The sequence below is a fragment of the Acomys russatus genome, chromosome 1 (genome assembly GCF_903995435.1).
Source record: "Acomys russatus chromosome 1, mAcoRus1.1, whole genome shotgun sequence".
Lineage (NCBI taxonomy): Eukaryota > Metazoa > Chordata > Mammalia > Rodentia > Muridae > Acomys > Acomys russatus.
The window spans coordinates 119,315,298-119,335,545 of record NC_067137.1 but is presented as its reverse complement, the minus strand read 5'-3'; the positions used below and the strand labels follow the sequence as shown (position 1 = coordinate 119,335,545).

The 20,248-nt window shown below is 53.4% G+C and overlaps 1 protein-coding gene across 1 annotated transcript; it reads right to left on the bottom strand.

The window, feature by feature from the left end:
- Positions 1-4,908: 4,908 nt before the first annotated feature.
- Tnfaip2 (TNF alpha induced protein 2) lies at positions 4,909-15,080 on the bottom strand. The gene is made up of 12 exons (XM_051151758.1): positions 14,934-15,080; positions 12,258-12,622; positions 11,405-12,035; positions 9,704-9,818; positions 9,435-9,557; positions 9,159-9,259; positions 8,519-8,617; positions 7,977-8,100; positions 7,140-7,262; positions 6,750-6,905; positions 6,490-6,611; positions 4,909-5,188 (listed from the first exon to the last, which is right to left on the bottom strand). The coding sequence occupies exons 2-12, from the start codon at positions 12,601-12,603 to the stop codon at positions 5,047-5,049; spliced, it is 2,082 nt and encodes a 693-aa protein (XP_051007715.1). The 5' UTR covers positions 12,604-12,622; positions 14,934-15,080; the 3' UTR covers positions 4,909-5,046.
- Positions 15,081-20,248: the final 5,168 nt, after the last annotated feature.

Below are 20,248 nucleotides of genomic sequence, written 5' to 3'. Positions count from 1 at the left end.
GGAACCCTTCTCAGGGGACACCCCAAAGTAGAGCAAGGATACTCTCACCAATAAACGAACTACTAAGGCCCTGGCCTGGGTAAAGGGCAGCCCAAGGCTCTGCTGAGGTCAGTGCCTGCCCACCCTGACAGATGTACCTTCTCTCTGAAATGCCTGTCCTTCCTCAGGCCGCTGTGATTGCTCTCCTCTCTCTGGGCCTCCCCCTGGACTCTCAAAGGACAGCAGCTACTGTTCCCATCAACCTCTGTGTGATGCTGACCAGTTCCCTGGACACTCAGCTCCCAGTGATGTCAGCCACATTCTCAGGGAACACCCAGCCCGCCTTCAGCAGCAGCTGTAGATGCTCTAGCGTGTCCTTCAACAGACACCTGAGTCCTGTCCTTCAACACATCACTTCATGTGTGTTCTGTTCTTCCTGCCAGCTGAGATCCCATGGTCCCTTAGTGAGAACTACCTAGCCAGCCCCGTCATGCCTCACCTTAGCTCTCTCTCTTGATGCCTGGTCTGCACTTGGGCGCTGAGCATGGCTGGAGAAACCTCAGGCTGTGGCAATACTAACTGTAGCTGGACCATCCTACGCTGGGACCATCATAGCTCCTTTCCTGCTGAGCCTCCAAGAACACCTGCTCCTGTTCCCTCAATTGTGTGTTTAAGTATAAAATGCCAATATCTGCACGTGGCTCAGTGGTGAAATCACTCCGGCAACACTCACAAGCAAATTCAAACATATATTCATCTAATAATTTCATGTATTTGAAGGCAGGATATGGCACAGTATTGTGTATTGTGCTATCTCCCTTAACATTATATAACCTGAATTTTTTTTTATGACCTGAATTTTATTTTATTATTATTTTTTTTATGACCTGAATTTTATAGTCAGCACCAAGGGACCTTCCTGCCTCTTGTCATAGCTGCATAGGCCTCCATTGTGTTGAGACTGCGCCCAGCTGCCCACTGATGGGCACTTTGGGAGTTTCCAGTATATTGCTGCCACAGTGGAAGTGACTGAGCCGACACACTTGTCCTTTTGTACAGTTGCTGGGTTTCAGATCAGATGAAGTGCTAGAAAGGGTCTAGCTAGCTTCCAGCAATGTCTACTATTCTCAAACCCCCCTCCACAGGGCTGTGCAAAATGATACCCTCAGTACCGCGATAGAGGTGGCCCCGTACCCAGGGTGCTATCATTACTCGAGTCTTATAAGGAACCACAATATTTTTCTGCAGACTTCCCAGATTAGCTCAGTTTCTCTCTGTGTCTCCCAGCTCTGCGGCCCCCCAAGGCCTTCCTCTCCACTGGAAGTAGCACCTCTGACCACAGGCTCTCGAACTGCTTTTAACACAAGCCAGCTCAGTCCACAGAGTCCTCCCTACCCCTCCTCTCTCCTGGGGGCCCCTCTCTGCCTCCTCTTCTCAAGGCAACAGCCTGAGGGGTCCCTCCAGGTCCCAAGCCACTAAGTCCTCTCTTCAAATTCTAGAAATCCTTCCTTTACAGCTGGAGTGAACTGGGCCCCGGCCTGTCTAACTGGCTGCTCTCTGGCTTGTCCTCCCGACAGTCTCCCCGCATGCCTTGTTTACACCCTGCAAATCCACCACTGATTCCTACAGCCCTCCTTTCTTTAAGTGCTACTCAGTCCAGCTTCTGTGCTAAGGGCTCCCCTAGTCTGGGATCCTGGCCACCTGTCTTCTTTGTGAAGAGCCCCTCTTAAGCCACAGCCAGAGCCGCTCACCCTGCTTCATTTAGCGCTCAACTATTTTCTTACTTGGGGTTGGCCTGGGCCTCTGTAAACAGTGGGCATCGAAGAAATGAAGCATCAGTGTGGGCCCTGGTGCAAGCGCAGCTCTGTTTGTAGTAGCAGAGGTGACCTCTCCCCTTGCTCAGCATCCTGGAGCCTGCGGGCCTGATGGACAGAGCCTCTGCCCCTGGCCCGGTGACTCACTTCCCCTCTCTGGGGCAAACCCTGCTCCTCGCATTTCCCTGGAGAAATGACTGGTGGAGAACCCAAGTGGCAGCCAGGCTGCTGCCTGGAACTGGGCCTTACCGCTGAGAGCCAGGAACCACTGGGGTCTCCCAGGCACTCTCATCCTTTGCTTTGCCCCTGGCACTAAACATCTGATCCAGAAGCTTAGTTTCCCCTGGTCTTAGCCAAGGGGTCCCCTCTCATCCTATTGAGGAGGTCCCTGGTAAGGTAGGAATTCCCTGGACTTTGTGGAGGGGACTCAAACCAGCACAAGTCTGCAGTCGGTGGAGTAGCGCTGAGGGGTCCTGTCCCAGCTGTCTTTTTGATCTCCAGCCAGCCTATCTTCTCTCTCTGTGGTGGGATTCATTCCATCCCTATCCCATGGGATTCTCCAGCCAGGTGCAAGCATGTGTGCATGCACACACACACACACACACATACACACCATACTCACACAACAGTCACACATACGCTCATATACACAGACACACACACTCATACACACTCATATACACAGACACTCACACAACACTCACTACAATACACACACACTCACACAACACTCACACAACACTCACCAAACAGTCACATACAGACATCCTTACATGCACACTCATAACACACTCATATACACAGACACTCACACTCACACAACATACATATGCATTCATACATACTACACTCACACAACAGTCACACACACACTCACACACACTCATATACAGAGACACACATGCTCATACAACACACAACTCATGAATACCATACTCACACAACAGCCACATACAATACACATTCACACACACACAACACACACACCCATACATACTCGTATACACTCACACACACACCAGTCACACACACACTCATATATACAGTCAGACACACACTCACACACACTCATGTACAACCATACACATCTCACACAAAACACACACACACACACACACACACACACACACACATATCCCTCATCACCCCCTAGAATTCTTCTGGAACATTGTGGAGGGGGTTGTCATGGTGCCTTCACTCCTTAGAGTCTACTCTTCCCCAAATCCTAGGTCAGAACTGGGGTGCAGAGGAAAAGGCTACCATGTCCTTCCCACAGTACTTGAGTCCAAGCATGAAGTTAACAAGATGGCACCTCACCTTCTCACCAGACGCTGCCCCCATCCTCAGGATGACCAGTCGCCAGCTTACAGGCAGAGAGAGAGAGGCAGGGCTGCTGGGATAGGCCCAGGTTCATGGAAGCGGGCAGACCTGCTATAGGCTGAATCACAGGAGCTGGGGAGCCAGGACTGTGAGTGTGAACCAGAGCCAGAGCAGAGAGTTTGCAGACAATAGGAGGTTGAAGCTGCTAGAGACATCCCAGCTTTTCCTCCTCCTCGCAATTCCCCAAATAAACCACTCCACGGCCACTTTTGAAATCAGCTTTATATCAAGCTATAAAAAAAAAATCCCCTGGGTTCTGTCCTGAGTACACACATACAAAACCAACACTATAAAAATAATATTAACAATATTAATGTCATCAAACGAGTTAACACCTATGAGAATTCGAAGGCTTTGTTCATTGCTCACACTGGCCACCTCCTGGCCAGTTTTGTAAGGCAAGTACCTGGGAAAGGGAACAAAGGGAGAGGAGGGGCTTCAGTACCAGCCTGGAGCCATGAGGAACCCAGGCTGGCTCGGTGCTGAGTAGGTTGTCACGGCTAGAGAGAAGCAGGGGCTGTGGAAAACTGACTCCCTGTTTTCCAGCGTAAACCCTGTGGGATCCACTGGTCCCCATAGCCAATGACTAGTAGGTGACATGGCAAATAGGAACCAAAGTTGCAGCCAGAATCAAGGCTGCTAATAAGTCTCAGGTGGATTCAGTGCAATCAAGGGGTCCTAAATCACAGTGGGATGAGAAATAGTAGACCGAGGTGCCCTGCGCAACATATGTAGCTGTCCCAGGCTCTGAAGGCAGAAGTGCCTCAGACAAGAGATGTAGCTTCTAAAAACTGGGAAAGAGCAGGAAATGATTCTCCCCTGGGGCTTCCAGAAGCAACAGGCCCTGACCACATTTAGATTTCAATCCTGTACCAGACTTCCGATTTGCAGAACTGTAAGAAAAGTTCTAGTTCAGGGCCGGGCGTGGTGGTGCCTGCCTTTAATCCCAGCACTTGGGAGGCAGAGCAGGCAGATCATGAGTTCGAGGCCAGTCTGGTCTACAAAGCGAGTCCAGGACAGCCAGGGCTACACAGAGAAACCCTGTCTCAAAAAAACCAAAGGGAAAAAAGTTCTAGTTCAAATCCATCAGATGTGTGGAAACTTGGTACAGCATCAGTAGGAAGGTAATCAGCCTAATTAAGTGCTTGCTGGACCCCTGCATTCCCACCTGGACTTCAAACGGTGGACGCACTGAGGCTTGTTCCCACATGGGGAAAAGTTCAATCTGAGAGGGCCCAGGAGGTCCCTGGCTCTACCAAGACCTTCTGGGTCACTCCGTCCCCGCAACACACACAGGGGCAGCCCATGGGGAGTGGATAAGAGAGTCCTCTTAGCTGAGTGCTGCCAGGAGCCACTCTGCAGGGTTGTGGGCCACTATGGAAGAGGTTCTGACCCTAGCTCTGCCATGGCCCGTCACAAACCTCCCTCCAGGGCCCAGATCAGATCTAATCTTTTCCTTCTTCCTTCGTTTTCATGGTAGCCCTGGCCTGAAGGAAGCAGGATAAATGAGGCTTCATTGCTGGTCCTAGGGGACTGGAGGGGGCTGCTCAGAACCAGCCAAAGGAGGGAACCAATTAAAAGACAGACTGTAGTGTAGGAAGGCGGAGGGCAGTCCACTCAAGATGAATAACCATTTGCAAGAAGTTTCTTGCTCGCTCACATGTCAACTCCCCGCAGTGGGATCTGGATGGACCCCACTGGACTAATCTTGGCTGCCGGATCTTGTTCCAGAGCAAGGGCTGGGCAGACGCAGCTGCAGAATTGTGGGAGGATGGTGATGGGCGTCATGGAGCCAGGGCCATTGAGCATGCCCGACTGGGATGGCGCCTGATGTCCGCTGGCTGCTCATGAGCACATCAGACTCTTGGAAAAGCTAACCAACTTTTATAAGTGAAAATAGGGGCCTGGACGTCTCCTGCGCTCCAGTGCTGACGTCCAGAATATTCCGGATACCCCTGACTTCGCTGCTTGGTAGGTTGCCCTTGATGGCCAGGATGGCGTTCAGGTGGCCTTTGCTGGCAAGGAGAGAGAGCATCTTGTCACCCCCACTGGTCACAGACAGGCCTGACTCCAGGCCCTGCCACAGAAGCTGCAGCCAGTTAGCTGCTCTGCCCAGTAGGCAGCTTTGCCTTCTCTGTCTCTCTCCCTCTCCAGCCCACCAGACCTTTGCACTGGCTGTTACCCTTGAGGGGGCCACCTCCTTCCTGCCCTAAGTGCTTCTGTCCTCTCTGGTCAGCACTCCCTGTGAATCAAAATGATTAAACTCTACAACTTGGACGTTTCTCTTTCTGCCTGATGACCCCGTCATGGTTAGCCCTTGCTGGGCTGTAAGTTACAGGAAGAAGACTGATGTCTAGGCTGCCTAGCACTTCACTGTACCCCGGAGAACAGAACAGCACAGAGTCCAGTATCCAGAATACTGATAAGTGACTTTGGTGTGATCAGGAAAGAGGGTGTGTGCTTGGGTCTGTGGGCAGGTGGATAAACAGGTGGGTAGGTGAGGAAGTAGGAGGGTGGATGGGTAACTGCACGGAAGGGTGGGTGGACGGTTGGATGGATGGACAGGTGGACAAGTAGGTAAGTAGAAAGATGGACAGAGCAATAGAAGAATAGATAGATGGGTTAGCAGAAGGACAGATCGGTAACTACATGGGAAAGCAGGTAAATAGGCTACAGGGATGGCAAGAGAATAAATGCAGAGACTAGTGGATACGGGCTTGTATGCATGCAGGTCATTATATGTAGATAGATGACTGAACAGGTTGGGTGGGACAGCCACAGGCTAGATTAGGCTAAGCTAGGCCAACCAGACTCAAGACCAATTCAAACTTTCACATCAGAGGACCCAGCCTGGGAAGGAACACAGTCCATGGTTCACAAGGGCCTCAGACAGGTCCTTAACAGGAACGTGAGGGTGCAAGTCACCCCCAGGCTGAGTGATAGACCCGGGTCTCACTTTCGTCTTTGACTAGCATTATCACATAAGGCTCAGCACATGAATTGTAGAGCATGCTACCTAGCCTTGTCACCACTAGTTATGCTGCCTTGGTCACATCCCTTCAGTTCCTCCAGGCCACAGCTGCACATGATAAACAGAGGCAGCCTTTTTACAGGGCTCTGGTGATGTCAAATGTTTGTGCTCCTGGCAAAGGTCTTAGCATGGTGCCTGGCACCCAGTATGGGTCAGAGGTCATGACCCTATCTTGGTGGAGCCTTAGTAGTTGAGTGGTCACGAGGGAACTCTGATCCCAGCTTGCTCAACGCACAGTGGGTCCTGGCATGGACAAACCAGTCCCTGGGGGCCTCTAGTGCTCACCTGAAGTCGGGGTAACAGGTGACATATGTGGCCACCTCAATCTTGATAGCACTGGGATCTTGTAGGCGGATAATCTCAGCTATGGTAGGGAGGGCACGGTACAGCCAGGTTGCGGTGGAGCCCTGAAGAAAGATAGCTGGTTGATGGATGATGTCCCTTCCCCTGGGGACACTAGGAGAGACTCAGAGAAACAACTGGCCAGGCTTGGAAAGGCCCTACGGGGGCTCTCCAGGGCCCTCGGGGTGGGTGGAGGCGCTCACATTCTCAGTGCAGAAACGCTGAATGGCATCAGCGTTGGCCAGGATGTGCTTTGCCAGCTGCTGCTGCTGCTCGGCCGTCCTGAGGACCAGGCGCCTTTTGCTGAGCCGGATGATGTACTCTTTCACCAGGTGCAGGTGCACGGCCTCCATGAGTTCCTGGGCAGGCAGAGGCCAGGGAGAGTGAGCCACCCACTGACACCTACCCCTGAGGGGCTCCTCTCCTCCCCTGGATTGAAGCTCCCAAGCCCAAAACCCAGGCATACATAGAGATGAAGTGTGAACATGGGTGTCTGCATTCCCCTGTGTGCATGTGTGAACACATGTGGGCGTGGGGTACTAAACACTGCTGGTCATTGTGTATTTCCAGACTGTTCCAATCGCTAACCTCACCTCCCGAAAGCAATCCTGCAGCTCTGAAAACTCAGGCAGCCTGACGTCCACAGTAGCAATGATCTCCTCCAGGGTCTCAACTGGCTTTGCCCAGCGGGTCTGGGTGAATTTCTTGAACAGTGGCTGGACAATCGAGAGGCAGGATGTCTGGTCACGCCCGGAGAGGAAGGGCGGCCAGGCGCAGACACCCTCACACAGACACTCATGACCAGTGGGGTCCCAAGGGCTTTCCCAGGAGCTGGCTGGCTTTCAGGTCCCTGCTCTGAGATCGGATGCAGAGGCAGTCTGTTTGTACCCTCCGTCCAAGGTCATCCAGCTGTGGTTCGGGAGAGCCAGGACAGCCTGTCTGCAGCCCTGAGGTCTTTTCTACTGCCTCCCTCTTAAATAAATAAATTCCTGCATAAACAAGACCTTGTGCTTGGCTGGGCCTGAGCCCTGTGCCAGGTCGCCCAAGGTCACCCTGTGGCCTTTGCAGCACCTCCAGTCCTGAAGGTAAGCAAGGAACCGTCTCCTCTGCTTCCTGAGGGGCCCCTCAGGAGATGGAACCTAGCTATCAAAGGTCCTGAGCCCCAGGGATTGGGAGCCAGGAATGGGGGTGGGGGTGGGGACTGAGCCTTCGGTAGACACTCCTAGCTCTGTGCTCCTTCCAGGCAAAGCCAGGATGTGGGTGGCCAGCTGGAGAGCACTCAGGGTGCCACCACTTGGACATCCCCAGCAACACTGCACCTTCCCATCTGTGCCTCCCACATGTCTGAGACGGGTTCTTCCATAGTCCTCTCCCCGCCTTCCCCTCTGTGCCAGGCCTCAGGATGCTCCCCAGAGCGGGGTTCCTCACACCTTCAGGTCCAAAAACAGGCTCTGGAGCAGGGTGTCGAAGCCATGAGCCTTGATCTCTTTCAAGGGCTCCACCAGGTGCCTCAGAGAGTCATGAGGTATCTGCCACTTCTGCTCCATAGATGTCCTAGAAAAGGAAGAGGTGACAGCCTGCTCAGCCTACGACACCGCACAGTGGTCCTTGGGCTAGCCTTCCTTACTTAGGTCTCTGCTCTAGGACCCTCAGTATTTTCCGCATTCCCTGTGGGGTCCCGCCCAAGTCTCCCCGTGTATGCCCCATGTCCCAGACACATCCCCTTCTGCCTCTGGCAAGTCTCCAGCTCTCCACCCTTTGACTTCTGCCTCATGGTTTTTTTTTTTTTTTAATAAGACTGAATTAATAAATCAATTGCATCCTGCTGACTCTGGGCACTCCGCCCCATGGTTGTGGTTGCTCCAGGCCCAGTCATTTCCTCACAGCCTTGTGACCCTTAATTCCCCTTCTTTGCCCCACCCACCTCCCATCTGCCCCGTCTCTCCATCAGAAACATCTGCCCAGCACTCACCGGAAGGACAGGCAGTTGTTGATGTTGGCGATGATGTTGACCCTATAATTTCTCAGCAGTTTGCTTTTCTCTAGAAACTCATCAAAGGTGCGCTGGTAGCTGACAAAACCAGAAGGGGCGCCTTCAGGACCAGTTCAAACACTGGGACAACATAAGCCACTCCCCTTGGTCTGCGGGCTGCTGGGAGGGGCCATAGCTCCTAAACACCATATTACATACAGGCTGCAAAAGCTGAGCTCAGAGGAGCCAGCGCCCTGTTAGGGCTGCCCTGACTCTGGGGACCCACTCTTTCCCGGTCCCCTCTGTAACTGGGCAGCCAAAGAGTGTTCTCAGAAGTGGGGAGGAAACCCGGGAATTCTGAGAGTGTCATGGGAAGGGACAGCAGGGCACTTCCATCCTCATGACATAGCTTCTTTGAAGCTACAGACTACTCTGCCAGGGAGCTTTGCTGATGAGGAAGGCAAGAAGCATGGAGTCACTGTGGAGGTCACCCCACCAGAGGTTCTGCTGCCCAGAGGATTCTGGGCTGTAGTAGACAGGGCATGCCAGGACTGACTTAGTTTGGCTTCCCCCATCCTAAGCACAGAGGGCCATGACTCTCAGAGGCGCTGGGGACCCTGTGTGCTGTGGACACACCTACCTCTTCAGTAGCGCAGCCAGCTCCACCAGGAGCAACTGTTTTATCTGGGCCCCCACATCGGAAGTGATGTTCTCAGCCTTGGCCTGGCCTTGCGAAATAATCTGCAGGGAACAGAGGGTGAGCATAGGAGCTGCCTCTCTGGACTGGGGCAGGTAGAGCATGGGAGAGAGGTGCATGCTGGGACATGGGGCTGGAATCCTGGTGTCCCTCTCCCCACCAAAGGCGAGCTGTGGCTGTCCCTGCACACCATGGGCCTGTGTGGGCAGCTAGTGGTACCTGGATGATGTCTATGGCCAGCTCACTGTGGCAGTGGCCATCCAGGCTTTGGGGAGCCTCATCCTGGGCCCAGCGCCGAGACTCTAGCTCCAAAGCTCGGGTCATGAGCAATTTCACGTTGGCCTAAGGGGAAAATAAAATACAGGTCAGAGTAGCATGAAGCCTGTCACCAAGCTCAACCAGAAGTGTCTGTTGCACTCTGGGAGCCCTGTGTCATGTCTCTCTCTGCCCTGGCCCTCCCAGGCCCGATCCCTAACATTTGAACTCACCACCTCATTGGACAGGAACACAGCCTCCAACAACCTGATCTGCTTGGGAGGCAGGAGGCTCCCAAGGCTGATGCCCTGCAGCTCCTGTGCCAACTTAGGGCTGTTCAGAATCTCACTGTGAGCAGAGACACACTGACATGAGATAGGCACACCCCAGCAGCACGCCTTTAGCTTAGCCCACCACCTCGGCAGACACACCCCTCGCCGGCCGATCATGTCAGACCACAGTCAGTTTAGTTCAGGCTGGACTCATCCTGCCTTTTCTCACCCCCCCACTCTCATCCACTCCTGGTGGCCTGGAGGTTGCCTTGTATCCCTGGCAGCTCTCATCCTTTCTTGACCAGCTTATTGAAGGAGTTTCCTCCTGCCCCCTCACTTCTGCCCTGGCCACCAACAATGCCTTTGCCCCAGAGCTAGCTCTCAAATCTGATCTTTCTGTCTACCCCAGGGTTCCCCTTTTGCACAGATATAAACACAGCTTCTGACCTCACTGGCCTTGCAAGCCAGTCTCACCGCTTCCACCAGGTCAGCCCTGTGGCTGACCAGGAAGGGCTGTCCTGGAACTGCCCCATAGAGCTTTCTCCGTGCCTCAAGTGGCCCAGAGCTCCCAGGGGACCTGCCCAGCCCTGGCACTTCCTAAAGGCCCTTTGTTTGCCTAGAACCTTAAGAATGACCCTCTCTGTGCCCTTCACCCAGTTTGGATGCACGTGAGCCACAGTTTGGTCCTCACAGGCCTCAACATGCCTCCCTTGGACTCCATGTCCAGGCTGGCTTTAGCTTCCTGCTTTGCAGCCACACCTCAGATCAGGAGACCCCAGAGTCTCACAGGGGCAGGAAGGTGATGCCGCAGGGAGCGGGAATGAGTGTCTGGCACTTCCTGATGAGTCAAGCAAACCCAGCAGGAGCTAGGTCAGGGCCTGCTAGCTCTGGAAGTCTCTGCCTGCTTTCCCTGTGTCTTGCTGGCTTTACCTACCACCCCTGCTGTGTCCTTTCTCCGGCCCTCCCACAGGAGGGCTGGACCTAGCTGAGTACCAAACTGTCCACCTTGGCCACAGCCAGTCTCCTGCCTGAGGTGCTCCAGATCCCAGTGGGCTCCCAGTGTGAGTCTGTCTGAAAGAGGCTCCCCAAGAGGGACACCTAGTGCCATGCCACTGTTGCTGTGTTTACTGTTTGGGGTTGTTGAGACATAACAGCTCAGCTCGGCTCCCAGAACGTCACTCTCCTTGCCTGGAGTACTGTCCTCCCTACTTCTTTCTTGTACGCCCTGTCCCCTCCCTACCTGACTGTACATTCATTAGAATGTGAACTGACTCAATACATAAGACTCTCTGTCTCCCCCAGACCTGGTCTCCTCTGAAGCCCCCATGATCTGTCCTCCCCCGTGTCCAGATGCCTCTGACCCAGCCCTTCCTACTCGTTTTCATCTGATGTGGGGGTGGGGCTAGGGGTGAGGTTCTTTGAGAGTGAAAAACAAAGTCTGTTTTCTGTGCCTCCCTTCCCCAAGTGCAGAATGGAAAGGTCCAGGAAATTGAAGTCAAAGCCAGTCTGTTGGGTACAATTCCCAACTCTCTCCCTTCACCCCATCACTGGCTATCTGGCTCAGGTGTCTCAGCTCCCCTTCCCACAGATGCGGGGGCGGGGGGCGCATCCCAACGGCGCGGGGGGGGGGGGTGGCGCATCCCAACCATTGGCATTGCTCACTTGGGGTAGAAGTTCTGCACCCAGAGCAGCAGCAAATAGGTGTCCCTCTCACACAGCTCGAACTGCGCCAAGGTGCACAGGTGAGCCGCAAAGTGCTCGTGGTAGCTCTCAGCGTAGGTGTGCACCACGTTGAACTCCTCGGGGAAGAGCGGTTTCAGACGCTCCACCACAGCCTCCAGGTCCTCCTTCATGGTGAGGCCCATGTGAAGGAACCTGCTCTCGGCCTCAGAACGGCCGTCAGGCACCACGGCCGGCTGCGCGTCCAGACGCTCCGCTGCCACCTCCGCCACGACGCTTCTCCACAGTTTCAGCCAGCGCCGCGGGCGCGTGGCCGCCAGTGCAGTCGCCACGGGTCCCTCCGCCGCCCGACGGTCCTCGAGCTCCTGCTGTGACACCACGGCCAGAGCCTGGCGCAGGCGGTCGGGTGCAGCCTCCAGTGGCCGCCGCAACACCCCGAGCACCTGATCGCGAAGCATCACATACAGCGCCTCCACCTTGCTCTGCCGCCACACCAGCTCCTCCTCGCTCGTGCCACCCGCCACCGCTGCCGCCTCCAGCTCTCGCTCCAATGAGAGCACCTGCCGCGCCGCCTCCAGTTGCCCGCGCTCCAGGGCCTCCTTGATCTCCTCCACTGAAGAGCAGAAACCCGCGTTAGGCCGACAAACCCACCCGGGACAAGAGGAAGCTGAGATTCCAGGGACCAATACCCCCAGTGTCCCAGACAAGACCTGAAGAGAGAACTCCATGTTCTAGACTCGCTTTGGCCGTTTCATCTGCCCACTGTCTTAGCTGGGTGGTTTATGAGCCCCTTCCACTTGGTGCTATTCTAGCCCCAGCTACGGCCACAGCCTACCTGTGGGTAGTGGACCATCGGGCTCGGGCCTGGACTTGGGCTGGACCTCCGGATCGGATAATCTAGGCTGACTCTTTTTCTTCTTTTTCCCTTTGGTGAAAACACTGAACATGTTGGCCAACCCTTTGGACGTCTTCTCCTTTTTCTTTGCAGACTCCTCCCCATCAGGAGCCATGCCAGCCTCCTGGGCTGCCATCAGGTCCTCGGAGGAAGCCTCTGACATGGAGGCCTCTGAGTCTGCCTCAGATGTGGAGCGTGACTTTTGGAGGCTTCCAGGGAAGTCCAGGGTCCCTGGGACAGACTGCTGGCCAGGAAGCCCTTGGAAGAAAGTCACCATCTTCAGCATCACTCACCCTGGCTCAGGCCTGCAGATGAAAAATGAAAACACCAGAGATCACTTCCTTGGCCACGAGTACTGTAGTGCCCATGGCTTGTCTCCCTATGCAGGGAAGAGACTGGAGGCTTCAGAGTCCCAGACTGAGGAGGCAGTCCCTGCTGTGGGCAAATCCTCCCTTGACAGTGCATCATCCTCTTGGAGGCAAAGGAACATAAGAAGTGAGGAGATGGGACAGCAGGAACCAGGCTAAATTCTTCACAGCCACTCAGGAGTCATGGAACCCTAGAACCTTTCCCGCTGAGATCAGCCCCGCCTCCTCCCTCTGCCTCCTTTGGGGGGGGTGTCTGTTAGTTTGTTTTTGTTTTTGTTTTTGGTCCTGGAACTCACTCTGTAGACCAGGCTGGTCTCGAACTCACATCATTCTGCCTGCCTCTGCCTCCCAAGTGCTGGTATTAAAGGCATGAGCCACCGTGCCCCACGCCTTATCTAGCTTTGGGGTCACAGAGATATACCACAAGTGAAGCAGAGCAGCTGTCCTGTGACCACAAGAGGAACAGAGCCTGTCCCTTATGCTGGCCAGACTTCAAATCCTGGACAAACGACCCCAGGGAGCCTTTTTTTTTTTTTTTTTTTTTTTTTTTTGCACGTGAGCAAGGCTCGGGGCTCCCTGAAGTCACACAGCAACTTGAGCGGGGAACCCACACTGCTTGGTTTCCAGTTAACTCTGTTTGCTTACAAATGGGGTGACATAATTTCACAAAACCTAGTTTCCACTCCCTTCCTAGGCACCCGGACTGTGTCTTCTCTCCCCAGCGTGCGTGTTATTTTGTTTAAAATGACCTGTAGTCAATGGCTTGAGCGTGGAGGTTAGAGCATCGGCTGGCTTTTCTCAGGCCCACATCCGCTGCTGTGCCTGGATTGGCAGACTGAGGAGGATAACCAGAGGAAATAAGGCTAGCCCAGAGGGACCCATTACCAGGAGGTGGCCTGCCTCTCCCAACCCCAAGAACAAACACCCCAAGCTGTAGCTTCGGGTCATCAAAATGACCTGAAGTGAGCCAGGAACAGCCCTGTAAGGAAGGTGGGAATGCCTATCGCCACAAGGGAGGAGAAACGGAAACTGCAGAGGCGGGCGCTCCCTCAAGCACAGTGGACTCTAGGGTCTCAGATAAGCCCTTTCCCATGGCTTCTCTGCCCTGCACCAGCTTGGCCACCTGGCCCATTTCCTGGGGGACTTGTCCGATAGGGAGGGCATGGGTAGGGCACCCTGATTAGACCAGAACCTGGGCTCCTCCACCCTAGCTCTTATCATCCTCACCAGGTACCCTGAACAGAGACAGCCCTCTCTCTCTCTAACCTCATGAGGCCTGAGAACTCCAGGCAGGACCAGGTAGTTTAAGTCCTATATGAACCTATCCCGTTTGCATGGCAAACACCCAGAAGGGCTGGTCTGGCTGACAGAGCTTCAGCCCCAGCCTGAATGTCTGGCCCTAGTGCCCTTCAGCGCCAGAGGCTGTTTGTACAAGAGGGAAAGCCCAGCTGTGGGCTCGGCCACACCTCTCTTTCTAAGTCTAAACAGTGCCCTTCCTCACCTCAATAGCTCTCACTTTCCCCATTGTGAGATGAGGATGAGCCCTCCCTCTCACTCCTCCTCACAGTCTGCTCGGAGGATGTGGCAAACTCACAAGCCAGAAGCTTGGCACAGGATGAGCCTTATAGAGCGAGTCCCTTGTGTCCCTGGGACTGCAGGCTCCCCCCACGGGGGGGGGGGCAGCACAGGAGGTGACAGGAGGAGAGTGATGAGGTGATGTTTTGAAGCATCACTCGAGCTGGGCCCACTGAGGCAGGAAAAGCCCTGCTCAGAGTCACATGGGATGGCTACATCTGGTGGCTGGATGGTGTCACCTCCTTAAATTCAAGATGCCATTGGACCACAGAGAATCTCACTGGTCTAGCAACCTACTCTTTCTGTTCCCAGGTGATGAGCGCACACGCATGCCCCCACAAGAGACCACCGAGTCAAGGGAGACCCATGGGTGCCGGGACCTTCCTATTGTAAACCTGAAACTCCCTAGCTTTTGTCCCTGTTTAACAGGAAAGAGCCCTTCACTGCCCTTCCGGGGACCCCGGACCCTGGCGGGAGGGGCTCAGAATAAACCCTGTAGGTCCCTAGCACTGGGTATGCTGGAGGTCAAGGGACCTCTAAATATCCCGCCCGCGTCTCTTTGGCCACTCAGGGCCATTCCCTCGGGGAATCCTGTCGGAGACTCTCTGCCAGGACTGGAGTGGAGGCTACGCAGAGCAGTAGGGACAGAGGCACAGAGGCAGAGGTCACTTACTGTGTCCGGGACAGGACGCCTTAGTCCTGGCCCTGGCTGGGCACAGCCTGAAATAGTCTCAGGCTCCGCCCGGGCTCCGCCTGCCTCACCAGCCGCAACCGCGGAAAATCCGCTGCTGGCGGAGGCCAAGGCCCGGTCGATTCCAGAGCTGGGGGCGGGGGGTGGGGGGGTGGGGGGCGGGGTCTGGCCAGTAGAGAGAGGCGGGGTCACTTCGCGGTTCCCAACAGCTTGAAAAAGTGTGGCAGAGCTGGCCACGCGTGGCCTGGGTATGTGTGTGCTGGGAAGGGCATCAGGGGGCCCACGAGTTCCGTTAGGTGTCGGGCCATTGTCCTAGATGGTCTCTAATTGGCTGCGTAGCAGGGAGCACGCCCAGACCCGCTGTCCCACGTCACAATGTCAGCACCTACTTAGGTCTGGGGAGTGTCCTCTCCCACTTCAACGCCTAAGGCCACTGTGTCCATGGAAGACTGGAAGACAGGCAAGCTTCCTGGAGGAAGCATCCTAAAGGCGGCTGGGCACAGGGCTTGTACTGGGTGGGATCTCTTAAGACCTCTCACCACCAAGCTTTGAGCGATAGGAGCCCCTTCATCTTTACCCTGAGGTCACAATAAGAGATGACAGACAGCTTGCCTCCCCGGGGGCTCCCACTGACCAGCTTCCCTAAGCTGGACCTGGGCCAGATCCTCAGAATTCCCTTCTGCGGGTCTTTCCTCAGGGTCTGCCTTGGGGAGGGGAGGGTTGTAGAATAGCCTAGGAAGGGGGTGTTTCCCCCCCCCCCCAGGAATTTTTGCCTCCTGGAAGATGGGCTCACTCAGGAATTTCCCAGCTGCACACCAGCTTCTTTTTTGCCCCTGCTTGGAGCTCAGCGCCTCCCCATCTTTTGTTCCAGCCCTCTCTTCTTCCCCTGCTTGCATAAGCATGGGCTTTGAGGGGAGAAGGAAGGGCAGCTATGTGGGTGGGTTATGTTTAGGGATTGTCCCTGGAAACCCAGAACTTCCTCTTCCTCCTGGGGAGCAATGGCCAAGGGCCAGATTTAAGAAGGCTCTCCTCCATCCTATACCTTGGCAACTGTAGAAGCAAGTACAGAAGGCTACTTGGCGGTGGTGATGCAAGACACCTCTATCCCAGCACTTGGGAGGCAGAGCAGAGAGCTCTCTATAAGTTTGAGGCCAGCCTAGTCTACAGAGCAAGTTCCAGGTAGCCAGGGCTACATAGTGAGACCATCTCAACACAAACCAGATGCCACCTTTTGTCCCTGAGATTTTTTTTTTCCCAAGACAGGGTTTCTCTGTGTAGCCTTGGCTGTCCTGGACTGGCATTGTAAACCAGGCTGGCCTCGAACTCACAGGGATCCACCTGCCTCTGCTTTCCGAGTGCTGAGATTAAGAGATTCTTTTTGTTTGTTTGTTTGTTTTGTTTTTTGAGACAGAGTATCTCTGTGCAGACTTGGCTGTCCTGGACTGGCATTGTAGACCAGGCTGTCCTCGAACTCAACAGCGATCCGCCTGCCTCTGCCTCCCAACTGCTGGGATTAAAGGCGTGTGCCACCACCTCCTGGCTTGTCCCTGAGATTCTAATGGATGCCATTTTCTGTTGAGATCCCAGGGCCTAAGCTGGGAGTTGTTTCCTCTGCTTTACAGGGCACCCAGGGGAGACCAAGAACTTAGGGTCTCACCCACAACTGCATCTAAAGACAGAAAGAGGACAGGAACCCATGAGTCCCAGCCTACCACATCCTGGTTGCCGCTGCCCCAGAGTCATCGCAGTCTGTGCTCTATCTGTTCTACTCCTAATTTTAAACATTAGGAAATGGTTGGTAAGCTGCGCAGGTAGGGTCGAGAGAGGGAGTCAGGCCTTCAAGAATCCACGTCTGCTTGAAACCTATGGACTGTGTTGTGGGACAGATGCCCACATTACCTTGCTCAGGGCAGACTTGGGACCAGCAGAAGCCAATGCACTTCCCTGCACCTAGTTCGGGATGAGGGTCAAAGTTCCTGTGTGAAGTTCCCCACACAAATGGAATGTGAAAGGCTATTTGGATAACCCACAACCAATTGGTCCTCAGGGCCCAAGAAAGTCTAACTCCTTTCCATAGTCACTCAAAAGCCAGCCAAGAAACAGATCCCACAGGAAAGAAGTGTCTGGATGGCCTGGCAAGCTGCTGTCCCAATCCCCAATCCAGCAGCCTGAGAGTTGGGGCAGCAGCCAGGAGTAGGCTGGCAAAGGCCCCTAGTTCATCACAGAAGCCCTGCCCAGCCAGCATCTGGCCAAGAGGCATGGCCTGCTGCTTGCATGAAACCCAGTATTAACCTCTCCACCCCAAATAGCAATTGCTGACTCTGTCTCTTGGATGATACAAGATCTTTAGAGTCCAGGCTGGCCTGGAACCCAAAACTATCCTATTCTACATCCTGAGCACTGGAATGGCAGGCATGCGCCACCACCGACTCTTGGTTTATGTTTTTAATTATATATATAACAAGGCGTGTACCATTTTAACGGTGCTGGGCATTCTAGCTGTTGGCATTAAGTGATCTGCAGCCACATCTAAAACTGATGTGCAGCTACAATCACCATACACACACACACACACACACACACACTGTGTGTGTGTTCGTGGGCACGCACCTGTGTGTATGTACACACTTGGGTGCAGGTGCTTGGGAGTCCAGAAGAGGGCGTTGGATCCCTGGAGCTGGAGTTACAGGCAGCTGTGAGGCTGCTCACTATGAGTGCTGGAAATTAAATGGGTACTCGGCAAGAGCAGGAGGTGCCCTTAACAACTGAGCTATCCCCTCCAGCCCCACAGAACTCCTTTCCCTTGCAAAACTGAACCACAGTCCCAGTTATACAACCGGCCGCCCATTCCCTTCTGTCCTCTGAGTCTCTGGTGCCCTATTCTATGGCTGTGTCTGCTCCGTGGATTTCTGTGAGTGGGTGGATACGGCCTTGGTTCTTTTATGATGGTGTAGTGATGCCGCACAAAGGAAGAAAGACGAATCGTGGTGCCATTTACCCAAGATTGGACCTGGTTTATCCAATAGAGTGTGGCTCTCTCCTGTCCTTACAGTCTAATTAGGATAGGTCTAAGAGTCTAATTTAAGAGTCCTAATCTAAGAAGGATCCTGGATCAAGGTGGTCCTCCCTCTACACTGAAGAGCAGAGTAGCAAGTGTAAAAAGAGGGATGAATGACTTTGGTCTTAATCATTAACAGATTTTACGTAAGATATCTTAGCAGCTCATAAAGGAGGAAAAAAAGTCACTGGCCCTACTGACTCAGAGAATCAACAACCAGGTCTGATGAAGCTATAACCATAAGTTGTTTTCAACATATTTCATAGGGGGAAGGGTGGGCGCTTCTGTTGGGGGAGGCCTGTGGCATTGTTTACAGTGTGCCTCCCTCCTTCCAGCACTAAGGTCCAAGGCCTGCCCGCCGCGCACACGTTGCTTTGAATGAGTTTGCTGTGCAGCTTCAGTGTTGGAGGGAGGCTCCTTGAGACGCAGAGCATTTACAGGGAGGTGAGACAACAGCATGCTGGGGAGGCAATACCTTCCATCCGGCAAGGAAACTGGTTGAGACGAAAAGGACACAACTCAGAATAGCTTCAGGAAGACCCTGAAAGTGACCAGATTCACTAGGCTTCTCCTTCTTCAAGCTTGTATATAAGCTGTAAGAATGGCCAAGAGGGGGCTGGAGAGACGGCTCAGAGGTTAAGAGCACCGTCTGTTCTTCCGAAGGTCTTGAGTTCAATTCCCATCAACCACATGGTGGCTCACAACCACCTGTAATGAGATCCGGTGCCTTCTTGTGGTGGGCAGGCACACGTGTGCGCAGAATACTGTATAAATAATAAATAAATCTTTAAAAAAAAAAAAAAAAAAGAATGGCCAAAAGAGAACTCTCAGATAAACTGAGCCTCCTAGGAAAAACAGAGATCTACCAAACCAGCCAGACTTGCTGGAAGACTCTCAGGCCACCTGACCTATCTGTAAAGGACACCCCCACCTACCAAGCTGCCTACAGGTGGTTCACTGTGAGCTCCAGACCCCGCTGTTATGAACAGTCAGCATGCTGGTGGTGGCTTTTGGTAATAACAACTGTCTTGAGTCATTTCTGCTCCTGTAAAGTGATCCCTCATATAACCCCCTCAGAACTCACTGGTTCACCAAGTTGAACTTCGTATCTGTACTTTGGCCTATCCCCTATTAGTGGACATTTGACCCGATCTCCCCAGGGAGAGTGTCCCACAACAGTTATAAAAGAGAAATAGGAAAGCTAGGCATTTAAGCTGGGCATTCAGCTGAGCTTGTAAGACTTAATTATGTTTGCAGTCCAGAGTACAGTAAGATTGTAACATTTTTTCTTAGAGGTTATAGAAGATCTCAAAGTATGACACTAACCTGGTTACAGGTTGGGTGAGAGCTTGATATATAAAGGCAAACTTTAAACCTCATCTCTCCCAGAAACTGTCCTCACATGAGTGCATGTTTTAGCTAGCATGGTGTTCTCCAGGCCTAGCCATGCCATTGATCGGGCTGGATTTTTTTTTCTTTTTTTGGTTTTTTGAGACAGGGTCTCTCTGTGTAGCCTTGGCTGTCCTGGACTCACTTTGTAGACCAGGCTGGCCTTGAACTCTCAGTGATCCCCCTGTCTCTGCCTCCCCAGTGCTGGGATTAGATATGTGTGCCACCACTTCTCGGCTCGGTTGGAATTTCCTAATTGTATTCTGTAAATGTCCCAATTGTATTCTGTCCTATGGATGGGGTGTATTTTGCTGTTCTCTATGGATGCATTGGCTACTGTGATAGTGATGTGGGGGGGGGGGGGGCACTGAACTAACTCAAAGCTCCAGTCAGGCCCCAGCTTCCAGTTCGTGTGGGTGGACAGTGGACTTTCTCTGACCTCTAGAACTGCTAAGCTAGTCTCTGAGTGTTTGTGATCACTAATAGGTTTCATCATAACCGTATGAGTTAGGTACTGCCTAACCATCCCTTTTCATAGGTGAGGAAACAGGCATGGATAGGCCCCTGCCATCCACCAGTTAGTATAGAGCTATAGTCTGCTATGCTGCTGCTCTGGCCAGAGAATAATACAGGGTATTTATTATTTATTTATTTATTTTGGTTTTTTGAGACAGAGTTTCTCTGTGTAGCCTTGGCTGTCATGGACTAGCTTCGTGGACCTGGCTGGCCTTGAACTCACAGCGATCTGACTGCCTCTGCCTCTCAAGTGCTGGGATTAAAGGTGTGCGCCACCATGCCGGGCCATTCCCTGGCTGGCTGAGAGAGTAGCTGGAGGAAGCGCTCAAGAAGA

Excerpts from the sequence above, each read along its gene's own strand:
- Tnfaip2 (XM_051151758.1), bottom strand. The coding sequence starts at position 12,603 with ATGCTGAAGATGGTGACTTTCTTCCAAGGGCTTCCTGGCCAGCAGTCT. Across the intron at positions 9,819-11,404 it reads GTGCAGAACTTCTACCCCAA|TGAGATTCTGAACAGCCCTA; the intron begins GTGAGCAATGCC and ends CTCTGCTCACAG. Across the intron at positions 5,189-6,489 it reads ACCTGTTACCCCGACTTCAG|CAAAGGCCACCTGAACGCCA; the intron begins GTGAGCACTAGA and ends TCTCCTTGCCAG.